At 39.7% G+C, this 12,374-nt stretch overlaps 1 protein-coding gene across 18 annotated transcripts in view; it reads right to left on the bottom strand.

The window, feature by feature from the left end:
- Positions 1-12,374, bottom strand: part of LOC104675570 (microtubule-actin cross-linking factor 1) — a 392,257-nt gene that overhangs the window by 173,747 nt on the left and 206,136 nt on the right. For all 18 annotated transcript variants that reach the window (XM_030942495.1, XM_030942497.1, XM_030942493.1 and 15 more), the window contains 6 exons: positions 8,664-8,790; positions 7,935-8,118; positions 7,360-7,529; positions 2,719-2,897; positions 1,881-2,019; positions 1,002-1,195 (listed from right to left, as the gene is read on the bottom strand). In XM_030942495.1, the coding sequence (XP_030798355.1) occupies positions 1,002-1,195; positions 1,881-2,019; positions 2,719-2,897; positions 7,360-7,529; positions 7,935-8,118; positions 8,664-8,790 (993 nt within the window). The remainder of the gene's footprint in view (positions 1-1,001; positions 1,196-1,880; positions 2,020-2,718; positions 2,898-7,359; positions 7,530-7,934; positions 8,119-8,663; positions 8,791-12,374) is intronic.

Here is a 12,374-nt window from a genome sequence, read left to right as displayed (position 1 = left end):
GGTACAAATACAATAAAGTAAATGAGGTAATTCCCTCTTTAACTCATGTGTCCAGTTGGGCTTGACCACAAATGATCCATCTTTATCTACGGGGAACAGCGATGCAAGGCTGAGTGAGACCTATGCACGTATCAGCACCCTATGGTCGAAAAAGTGAGTAGAAACCAGTCGTGACCTGCTAGCCCTGGATGCTGCCTTGTGGTCTAGCATCCCACAATAATCCTTGTCAAGTTTTTCACCTACGTTGCCAAGAATTACCAGGGTGACCAATAAGGTAGTATTGGCTGTACAGTTCTATTCCCTGATGACAGAGTATCTGGCAGTATAGCATAGCTATGATTTATGAATCACTATAATTTCTCAGGGCAGAGAGGGGAGAGAAGTGAAAAATAGTCATTATTTCCTGTTACTTCCTGGTTAGACTTCTCTTGGTCTAACCAGCTTTGTGATAGTACTCCAATTAGAATGAAAACCTACATGAGCTGTTAAGCTCCTCTCCCTACAAATTTCCCTAACCAGCTTAGCCTCCAAAAGGTACAGTTTCTATCCTTCCTATTTATATATCTGTCATTAGAAGCAGGACCTCTAGTAACAGAGATGAAAAATTACTGAATTAGCAAATGAGATGAAAGTAAGAAATTCTGTAAAGCCCCATCATGAAAAAATGGCTCATATTTGGATACAAAGCTAATAAAACAACAACTAGAGTATAGGTTTTGTCCTTGAGAAGTGACCTTTCAAGTCTACATTCCAGGAAGCCACTGACATCAACGTCTTAACTAGAAAAGACCTGGGACACAGGAGAGGCATTACATCTGCTTTGGGATTGCGGGTCTCACCTTTCTGTCACTTATCTTGTCCAGAATTTAGGTGGTTTTTAAATTTCCACCTCTCCCTATACATTTCGACCTTTAAATATAAACGTACAGATATAACTCTGTTTTTGTTTAAGACCTAGTCCCTGAACTCTGATTGGAGAAAAAGATGGGGCCACCACTCACCGAATCTCGAGTTGGGCAAAGACTCGGTGCCAACGCTCCTGCAGCTGGGAGCCTTTTTCCTGATAGCGCTCCAAATCCAGGTTTCGCTCTGGTGTCAGACGACTCATCTGCTCTGCCACTGCCTTGGCCTTGGCAATTTCCTCATCCAGGACTGAAAACACTGAATTCTTGTCCTTCACATCACTAAACCAGTGCTATGGAAACATAAGTACAGAAACAGGCTGTGTATTTTCCATGCTAAAAAGGAGTCACTCTAAGGTAGGAAACAAGGACACGGTCTACAGCTAATTCCACATTGTATCTGTGATGGTGCCCTGGAATGTTTGTGGCAGGACTGCCTCCACATGTCATGGTCTCTGCTTTCCTGACACAAACTGGGATGTCAAGGACAGGCAGTACTCTAGAGAGAAATGTGCATAGTACTTGTGTTTGAAACCTGGCTTCCCCACTTATAACATATGAAACCAAGATAAGTCATTTAGCCAGACTAAGTTTTGGTTTTCTCATCTGTAAATGGAAATAAAAATCTCTTCTGTCCACCTCACAGAGTGACTTGTAAGAATCAAATTAGATAACAGCTAAGTGATTTATAAACTTACGGCACAACCATTGACTGTATCCAATTAAGCCATGATTTTATTAAGGTGAAAAGGGAAAAAATAAATAGAAAAACGTAGTCCTTTCTCTTGCCTTTTTAGCTAGACATACTTCTCAGTCCCTTCTTCTTCGAAAACATATTAAAATATGTTTAATATGGCATTCTGCCTTATTCAAATGCTAATTTAAACCAGTGTCATGCCATCCAAAACTGCATTTCTCTGCTAACCCAAAGCGATGAATACGTTAAGTCGGCCTCCTAAGAAACTCAGAGCAACTCACCCGTAATGTCGACCGATGGGCCTCCAGAGCTGAGAGATCTGCCAGTACTGCTTCTTCTTGACTCAGCTTAATCTCATAACCTTTGACCAAGAGTTCGGCATCCTGTATGCTACGTACTATAACATCAACTGTCTTTAACCTATGGGGACAAATACACATTCCTTCATTAACACATGAATTTTAGGAGCCAGCATTATATACCTGGAGTGCTATAGAGAGGTTCATAAAACAAAATGACCAAGATCAATGCCACCATTTTTAGATATTGACAGGGTTTTCTGAAAACAAGTAAACATGGTTTTTATGTTGCCAATTTAAGCCAATTCAAAATAAAGTTCTAAGTGGCACTGGAACATGCATACACGTGGTGGACTCATGGAGGAAAGGCATGAAGCCAGAAACCCATTTTACACTATGAAGAGTTTAAGATGTGCTACTCTTCAAGGTCATGGGTAGAGATGGGTGGGAAAAGGGAAGACCTTCAAAGTCTAATACCTAGTTCAACTAAAAACTTTTCTTTTTATTCTTTAGTTTCTCTTCCTTTCTCTTCACGCCATTAAGTATTATTTTCAGAAATATTTAATCGAACAGAAGTAAGGTAAATCATAGTCCTAACATTGCAAATTAATTCCCCATCCATATCACTGGCACTTCTACACTGCAGTCCAAATGAACCTACTTAATGTTACCAGGAACTAAAGCCAAGACCTCTCATTATCAGTACATGCTCTTCAGGATCTATAATCTCTCTCTATTATTCATGAAACACTCTAAGCCTTTCTCTTTCTTATCCCAATGGAAAATATCGCCCTTGGACCCAAAACCTCAGCTCACTCACTTATTCAGATATACAGTAGAGAGACCATAGACATGGTCCATCTTCTCCACCAGAAGATTCAGTTCTGAGCGCAGAGTTGGGACACTTGAACTAGATGGAGACTGATGGAGAAAGCTGTCACATTTCATAGAAACTGCATCCAACTCTGACCTCAGTTGCTGTAAATCCTCCTGGGTGTGCTGCCAGGAACAAGACACACATAAAGAGGGAGACAGAATTGAACAAAAAAGGTAGAAAGAAGTCCTTATTTGTAATAGCTAAATATTGGAAACCACCTAAATGCCCATATACAGGAGGCTGGTTGAATAAACTAAGAAACAGCCATATGATGGGGAATTATTCAGCTGTAAATGAAATGAGAAAGATTTCTGGGAATTAAGTGGTTTTAGCATATATTTTTAAGTAGAAGAAGCAAAGTCAACAGAGTATAGTATGTTATATTTTGTATATAAAAGAAGGGAAAATGAGAAACTATGTGTGTATATGTTTATGTAAACGAACAGACAGAAAGGATAACCAGAAAGTAATGAGATTAAAAGAATGGAATTGAAAGGATCAAATGAAGGCAAATGGGATAAAAGGACTAGCCAAAGGGCAATACACTTCTTTTTGTATAGATTTGACTTTTAGAACCATGTTAATATTTTACATTCTTATAAAGAAATAAATAAGGAAAATTGAGGGGTGGCTCTCAAATGGAACACAACAGAAATATATAAGCCTAACTGTGTTTCAGATAAATAACATAATCACACTGAAAGGGAAGAAGGGGTATGAACACATGCAAGTAATTTCCAAACATAGTATTCGAACTATAGATATACCTTTAGGTTAAAGACATAAGGAACTACAAATAAATGTTAAACTCTAGTTTGGTAGGTTTGTTTATTGCAGTGAGTTAACAATTCTGAAACTACTATCTGTAAATGCTAGGATTGAACAATAAGCAAATATACTGTGGATAACATAAGGCAAGTTTTTCAGACTTGGGGAAGGGGGTTAAAAATATGGAAAGAGGCTAGAATAATCCCTGTGCTATCGGTTGGGAACTGGATGGAGACAAATACATATGAATTCGTGTGTGTGTGTGTGTGTTTGTGTGAGAGAAAGAGAAATTGAGAGATCAATAAATATATTATATCTGTAAACTTACATACATGTATATGTGTGTATATGTAACACGTGTGTACATGTATGTGTATATGCATATATATATTTGTAAATATATGTTTCTTTTTTTTTTTTCTTCAGACAGAGTTTCACCTTGTTGCCAGGCTGGACTGCAATGGCACGATCTCAGATCACTGCAACCTCCATCTCCTGAGTACAAGCGATCCTCCTGCCTCAGCCTCCCAAGTAGCTAGGATTATAGGCACGTGCCACCATGCCCGGCTAATTTTTGTATTATTGGTAGAGATGGGGGTTTTACGATGTTGGCCAGGCTGGTCTCCAACTCCTGACCTCAGGTGATCCACCTGCCTTGGCCTCCCAAACTGCTGGGATTATAGGTGTGAGCCACCACACCCGGCCTATGTTTTCTAGCTCTGTCTGCTAAGTGGGCCTATAAGCAATAACAGTCCCACAACAATGAGTACACTCAGCACCCAGATCTTAGCTTCTAAATAATATTCTCTGCCAAAAGAATCAGAACTCCTTGGAGAAACAGCTGATTTCCAGGGTTGAGACTGGAAAAAGCAAGATGAACCTGGAAGATCTTATTTTGCCAAAAAGAAAGAACTTTGTTGGGCATCGTGGCCCATGCCTGTAATCCCAGCACTTTTGGGAGGCTGAGGCAGGAGGACTGCTGGAAGCCAGGAGTTGGAGACCAGCCTAGGTAATATAGTGAGACCTCATCTCTATCTAAAAAAAGAGAAAGAAATAACTCAAAAAATGATGGGTACATGTTAAAAGGACAAAAAAGCCAGCTTGAAGGGGCTTCCATTGGCTAACTTTGGGAAATTTTGAGCATCAAAACAATGAAAACAATGACAGTAACAAATTACACACCACTGGATAAAATAAGAATCCATGAGTATATATTGACATAAATAAATAATGAAAGAAGAAAGCAAGGGAAGGAGGGAAGAAAAAAAAGGGAGGGAGGGAAGGAAGGAAGACAAACTACAGAAAAGGAAAGAAGGTTGGTTTTTCTTTTTCCATAGAACGTAAATGTTTTTTATGTAGAAGGAATGACAGAATTAGAAAAGCAGCTTTTGGCAACTATGACACTAATAATTGATTCAGTCAAGAATTAACAATGGATGTTAAAACTAGTTGGTGAAAATTTGATGAAAAATAGGATATTTACATAGTCTCCAGTACCTCCCCATAAGATACTTAGTAATTACAAAGGGAAAATAGGAACCAGAGATCAAAGTTAACATCACCAGTAATGTCACATGCATCCTTATATGACACACTAATGTACCAAGGACACAGTATTACTTCTGTAGGATTCCTGCCAAAATTGTAAGACCTAACGCGAATCAGGAAGAAGCCTCAGATAACCACAAACAGAAGGACAAAATATTCTACATTTATTCTACAAAATAAATGACCTACACTCATAACAAAAATGTTACGGTCATGAAAGATGATGGAAAGTTGAGAAACTGTTTCAAGTTAAAGAAATCTGAAGATACACAGCAACCAAATGCAATATGTAATCCTGGACTGAATCCTGGACCTTCCTTCTTGGGGTTGCCAGGGATGGATGATATGAGGATATAAAGGGCATTATTTGGTCAACTGATGAAATTTTAATGGGGTGTGAGCTTGGATAGCAGTATTATATCAACGTTTGTTTGTTTGTTTGAGACAGAGTTTTGCTCTGTCGCCCAGGTTGGAGGGCAATGGTGTGATCGTGGCTCACTGCAACCTCCACCTCCCGGGTTAAAGTGATTCTCATACCTCAGCCACTTGAATAGCTGGGATTACAGGCACTTGCCACCACGCCCGGCTACTTTTTGTATTTTTAGTGGAGATGGGGTTTTGCCATGTTGGCCAGGCTGGTCTCCAACTCCTGGTCTCATGCAATCTGCCCACATCAGCCTCCCAAAGTGCTAGGATTACAGACATAAGCCACCACGCCCGACCTGTATCAATGTTAATTTCCTGATGTTTATCATTGCTCCGTGGTTATGTAAGAGGCTGTCCTTGTTTTTTGAAGATGTACACTGAAGTATTCAGGAATAAAGGAGTTTCATGTCTGGAACTTGCTCTCAAGATAAAAAAGGAATATTATTATGTATAATACATAGAATAAAATGATAAAGCAAATGTACAAAAATGTTAACATTTGGGGACTCTAGGTGAGACGTATAAGAGAATAAACTTTTCTATATATCTTAAATTATTTCAAAATAAAGTTTTAAAAAGAAAGAGGTATTTTAGATGTATGTGTGTATATATGTATCTTGAGATGGAGTCTCACTCTTTCACTCAGGCTCGAGTGCAGTGGTGCAGTTATAGCTCACTGAAGCCTCAAACTCTTGGGTTTAAGCGATTCTCCCACCTCGGCCTCCCAAAGCATCCAGTCGACCTTTATTTCTTAGTGTGTCCTATTTTTCAGGGACAAATAGATTTTGTATCACCCTATAGAAAAGTAAAAAGCTCCCACATGAGAATTCCCAGGCTCATATGATATGCCTCATATTACCTCCCTCTCCACCAGTAAAAATTATACTTCCTTCTCACCCTTCTCTTCAGGTTTGGGGGAAAAAAATAGAAAGTTAGAAAAATCACTCCTCCTCATTGGCCATTCCTTTCCATCTCCTTTAAGCGCCCAGATCAAATTTAATAGCCTTCATAGAGTTCTCTCACACCATTCTAATTAGAAATGTTCTAGAAACACTCTAAGTTCCTACAGTAATCTTTGCTTGGAAATATACTAGTTACTATATTCATGACATCTCTTATATCTTATACTGAAGTCTCTAATCATAATTTTAACTTTTTATTTTTCTTTCACTACACTATAAGCCAAAAAACAAGGACCTTGGCTTACTTTTCTTTGTATGCCTCAGAAGACTTAATAAAGCAATATATATTTGCTGCTTTTACTTCAAGAATACTATCCTACATTTTCATAGTATTTTACTTTTTCAGGAAGCTCATTATATGTACTATACCATTTAATTTTCAAAATAACCCTATCGTGCATTGCCATCTCCATTTTACAAGAAAGTAAACTAGGGATGAGAGTTCACTTGCTCAAAGTCACAGACAGAGCATATATCAGAGGCCACATTCAAATCAGAGTCATTCCTTGTATTTACTGGTCATATGACTGAAGGTAACCAAGTCACTGAAAGTAACATAGGCGCAAAAGGGATAGAAGCAAGAGCAGCATCTCTACTAAGCAGTTTCAAAATACATAGCCCAAATATACTGCTTAGAACAATTTACTAATCTGTTTGCCTTCTCAACTCTGTAGGAAACTAATCAACATTCAGCAATACACATGGAGCTGAAATCACACTTCTCCACAGATAAAAGACATTTATAGACTGCAAGAAGAACTCCTGAGAAGGACTGTCTTGAGTCTATTGCCTTATTTCTTAGGTTCCATACTCTTGCCATCCAATGAACTCTGAAAGCATTCACTACACAACCAGCATCCGCACTGCTCTTAGGGCTTACTTCTTGCTCTGCAATCCTTAATGCACTGTCCTGCCGGGCATCTTTGTCAGTCCTAGAGCTGGCTAGAGACTGAATTCGTTTGACCACCCTCTGTTCATACTCCTCCAGGCGCAGCCGGATGTTCTTCAACTCTGAAATGTACATCTTGGCCACAGTCTCCTCTTTGTCCTCTGTGAATGAACAAACACAAAAGACCAGTAAGTTTGACATCAGAGATAAGCAGACCTGATATCCTACTGACGAAAGCAAGGCTTTATATAGGGAATCTTCTGCCTGATTCTACCGGATCCTAAATTTCACATATTGTATACTAATCTTTGAGAGTCCAAACATGTTACAGCCACAAGACAATGTGATAGGTTGATTAGCAGTAACAAACGAAATATCAACAGACCTCTTCTTCCATGATCTGATTTTGAGAATTCATCTACAAGTTCTTCTCTATCTCAAGTTCGTAGCAACTCAAATGGAAAAAAGCAGTGATGCTACTTTCTCATTTATAGGAAGGGTTTCATAGCAACCCCTTGAAAGGCTCTCATTCTACTATTCTCTTTCCCTCTTCCCGGTGCACACACCATTCTCCATGGACTTCATCAGGTGCTGGAAGTGGGCTTTACAAGCTTCCACTTCCTCTTCCAAGCGCAAGCGATCAGCCACTGAGAACAGCACAGAGTCACGACTATCCTGCAGAAAGTCTTCATAGTGGGCCTGAAGATTCTTCATAATCTGATGACACTCCCCTGGTGCTGAGGATCGAAGCTAGAAAGAAAAAGCCAGAAGAAATTGCAACAGAATAAAAATATAACACTTTCTCTTTTCCTCCATTTTATTGAAGTAACATATATACAAAACAGTGCACAAACCATAATTGTAAACGTGGATTTTTATAATTTGAATTCCTCCATTTAATCAGCATTCAGATTAAGAAGCAGAACATTACCAGCACCCCAGAAGCACCCTTTGTGCCCCCACTGGACATAACTCTTGATAATTGTTCACAAGTATTCACCTACTACGTATTCTTATGCAAAAGACATGCTTGTCTTACAGAGTGAGAAAAAGCCTGCAACCTTCTACCCTTGCCAAGAAGACCAAAGATGTTACTTATTCTAATTAGGAGTTTCCTTTACCATTCAAATTGCTACTTCTAACTTGTAAGAACCTCAGGTCTCTAACTCTAAAATGGTATCCCTGAGTCCACTTTACTCCATTTGCGTGGGGAAAAGTCTCACAGTAAGGAAAAAAAGCTCCTGAAAAAATCTTGCCAACAGAATGTGAGCCTGGGGTAAGGTTTTCACAATTACCTTTTCTAGGTTCCAGGTCTGTATAAGGTCAAGGTCTTTACGCAGATAGTTCCAAGATATAAGGCTTTTGGTGTTAACATGTAGCTGGTGCCAAAGGGCCATCACCTTCTGATAAGATTGTTCGACCCTAGAAATAACACAGAACCTGACTATTACCTTTGTAAGACTTCAGCTCCACATTAGAGATCTTCTAAGGAAAAATGTGATTGCCTTAGCAGAACTGAGCTTATACGTTGAGCAGAGTAAGGCAACAAGTCAAATACTAACATCTCAGGAATTTTTAGAACTAAATTAATTGAGGCTGGCGTGGTGGCTTATGCTTGTAATCCCAGAACTTTTGGAGGCCAAGGTGGGAGGACTGCTTGAGCCCAGGAGTTCAAAACCAGCCTGGTTGACATAGTGAGACCTCATCTCTACTAGAAAAAAACAAAAAAACAAAAAAACTAAACTACATTAATTAATTGGGATCTTCAACTTGGATTTGCTATAGCAGTATGCATATTATGTTAGCACATATTTAGTAATTTCATAAATGTTACCTGGTTATAATACGATGATTACAAGCCAGAGAGAAGAAATAACCAGAGAGAACAATAATAGGGAAAGGCATAAACAACATCCCATCCAGAATTGTTGAAAAATGATTATATCAATGGTTACAAATTGATTTGCTGTGTTCCAAATATTTATAAAAATGCTAAAATAGGCCGGGCGCGGTGGCTCAAGCCTGTAATCCCAGCACTTTGGGAGGCCAAGACGGGCGGATCACAAGGTCAGGAGATCGAGACCATCCTGGCTAACATGGTGAAACCCCGTCTCTACTAAAAAATACAAAAATCTTGCGGGGCGAGGTGGCGGGCACCTGTAGTCCCAGCTACTCGGGAGGCTGAGGCAGGAGAATGGCGTGAACCCAGGAGGCAGAGCTTACAGTGAGCTGAGATCCGGCCACTGCACTCCAGCCTGGGTGACAGAGCGAGACTCCATCTCAAAAAAAAAAAAAATAAAATAAAATAAAAATAATAAAATAAAAATGCTAAAATACTGAGAAGCTAATAGCAGTTTAAGAAATTCACCTGGTACATAAAAGAAAACTGCATGGCTCACGCCTGTAATCCCAGCACTTTGGGAGGCTGAGGTGGGTGGATCACCTGAGGTCAGGAGTTCAAGACCAGCCTGACCAACATGGACCACCAGCCTAACCAACAATTTTGTATTAAAAATACAAAAATTAGTCAGGTGTGGTGGTAGATGCCTGTAATCTCAGCTACTTGGGAGGCTGAGGCAGGAGAATTGCTTGAACCCGGGAGGTAGAGGTTGCAGTGAGCCGAGATCGTGCCATTACACTCCAGCCTGGGCAACAAGAGCAAAACTCCATTTCAAGAAAAAAAAAAAAGAAAACTGCAGTGTGAAGGGTTTGAGATTTTTTTTCCCCAAGCATCTCATGTCTAATTCCATCTTGATTTCAAGAAGACTTATGAATACACAAATACACAGACACACTCTTTCTTACACACCCACTATGTTACCTTGAATTTCTTCAAGTTGAGAAAAACATGCAAGATATAAAGAACAGGATGGAAAACTAGAAGCCAGGACATCAGTTAAACAAGAGGCATTAAATCCATAAGTTTAATCTTCCCTCTCTCCAAAAGTCCCACTAAAATTTCAGTAGAGTTGAAATTCAAAGTTCAGGAAATCTCAAAGAAGAATAAAAATATAAAAAAGCAACAACAACAACAACAAAAAAGAAAATAAGAGAACATTAGAAAATCAGTTCAGGAGGTCCAACATTCAACAAATGGGAGTTCTTAAAAGCAAGAACTAAAAAAAAAGAATAAAATAATTAAAGAAATAAGGTCAGTGCGGTGGCTCACACCTGTAATCCCAGCACTTTGGGAAGCCGAGGCAGGCAGATCACGAGGTCAGAAGATAGAGACCATCCTAGCTAACACGGTGAAACCCCGTCTCTACTAAAAATATAAAAAATTAGCTAGGTGTGGTGGCAGATGTCGGTAGTTCCAGCTACTCGGGAGGCTGAGGCAGGAGAATGGAGTGAACCCAAGAGGCAAAGCTTGCGGTTAGCCAAGACTGCGCCACTGCACTCCAGCCTGGGTGACACAGCGAGACTCCATCTCAAAAAAAAAAGAAAAAGAAAGAAATAATCCAGGCTGGGCATGGTGGCTCATGCCTATAATTCCAGCACTTTGGGTGGCCAAGGTGGCAAATCACAAGGTCAGCAGTTCAAGACCAGCCTGACCAACATGGTGAAACTCCGTCTCTACTAAAAGTACAAATATCAGCTGGCTGTGGTGGTGCGTGCCTGTAAGTCCCAACTACTGGGGAGGCTGAGGCAGGAGAATTGCTTGAACCCAGGAGGCAGAGATTGCACTGAGCCAAGATTGCACCACTGCACTTCAGCCTGGGCGACAGAGCGAGACTGTCTCAAATCATCATCATCATCATCATCATCATCATCATCATCATCATCATGATTCAAGAAAAAACTTCCTCAAACCTGAAAGCAAGTTTCTAGTTTGTGTTCATTAGCATAATGAATACAAAAAGACTCAAAGGTACAGCATCCCTTTTCAAGATTAGAGACAAAGAGAAGCATTTAAACACCTCCAGAGAAATAAAGATTTCTTTCAAAAGGTGAAAGTATCAAACTGTTCCGTATCATGATAGTGGTGAAGGATAAACAATTCTAAGCCTTTGTCAAAACCAATAGTACTGCTCATGACAAAAGATGAGTTTTACTATTATGTAAGCCTAAAAAAAAAAAAAAAAAGAGAGAGAAAGAATGAAAATGGCACTATACATCTAAACAAGAAATCCTGAAAGTTAGAAAGAAATAGAGCAATGATTTCAAAGTTCAAAGTAAAAATAATTTCCAGGCTGGGCATGGTGGCTCACGCTTGTAATCCCAGACTTTGGAAAGCCGAAGCGGGCAGACTACTTGAGGTCAGGAGTTCGAGACCAGCCTGGCCAACATGGTGAAATCCTGTCTTTACTAAAAATACAAAAATTAGCCGGGCATGGGGACATGCACCTGTGGTCCCAGCTACTTGGGAGGCTGAGGTAGGAGAATCACTTGAGCCCAGGAGGTGGCAGCTGCAGTGTGCTAAGATTGTGCACTCCACTCCAGCCTGGGCGACATAGCAAGACTCTATCTCAATAATAATAATAATAATAATAATAATAATAATAATTTCCAAAAAAATGTATCTTGCCAGTTAGAGAAAGAAGAAGACAAACATTTTCAGATATGAGGTCTCAAAAAATTTACCTCCTACTCAGCCTTTTTCAATAAGGCACTGGAGAGTGTAATCCACCAAACCAAGGAGTACACTAATAAATAAGACTTGGAATCTAGGAATCAGGGGGCCAACATAGTGTGAAATATCACAGAGATGGGACCAAATCAGGCCTACAGAACAGGTACACACACACACACACACACACACACACACACACACACACACACAAAGATAGAATGGTCTAGAATAAATGTTTCCAAAAGAAAAATGAAAATTGCCCGTGGTGTTTGGCCATATTGGGAATCCTTTTACAGTAAGGTAGGAGAGTTTGGGGACAACTAAGCAAAGTAAAAAACAAAACGATTACCCACTCCAAGGAAACAAAAATTATATAAGAAAGTAAATAAAACAGGGGTCAGGTGCAGTGGCTCATGCCTGCAAATAAAACAGGGGT

The sequence above is a fragment of the Rhinopithecus roxellana genome, chromosome 12 (assembly GCF_007565055.1).
Source record: "Rhinopithecus roxellana isolate Shanxi Qingling chromosome 12, ASM756505v1, whole genome shotgun sequence".
NCBI classification, from domain to species: Eukaryota; Metazoa; Chordata; class Mammalia; order Primates; family Cercopithecidae; genus Rhinopithecus; species Rhinopithecus roxellana.
Note: the sequence above shows the minus strand (reverse complement) of the source record. Positions and strands in the feature narration are given on the sequence as shown.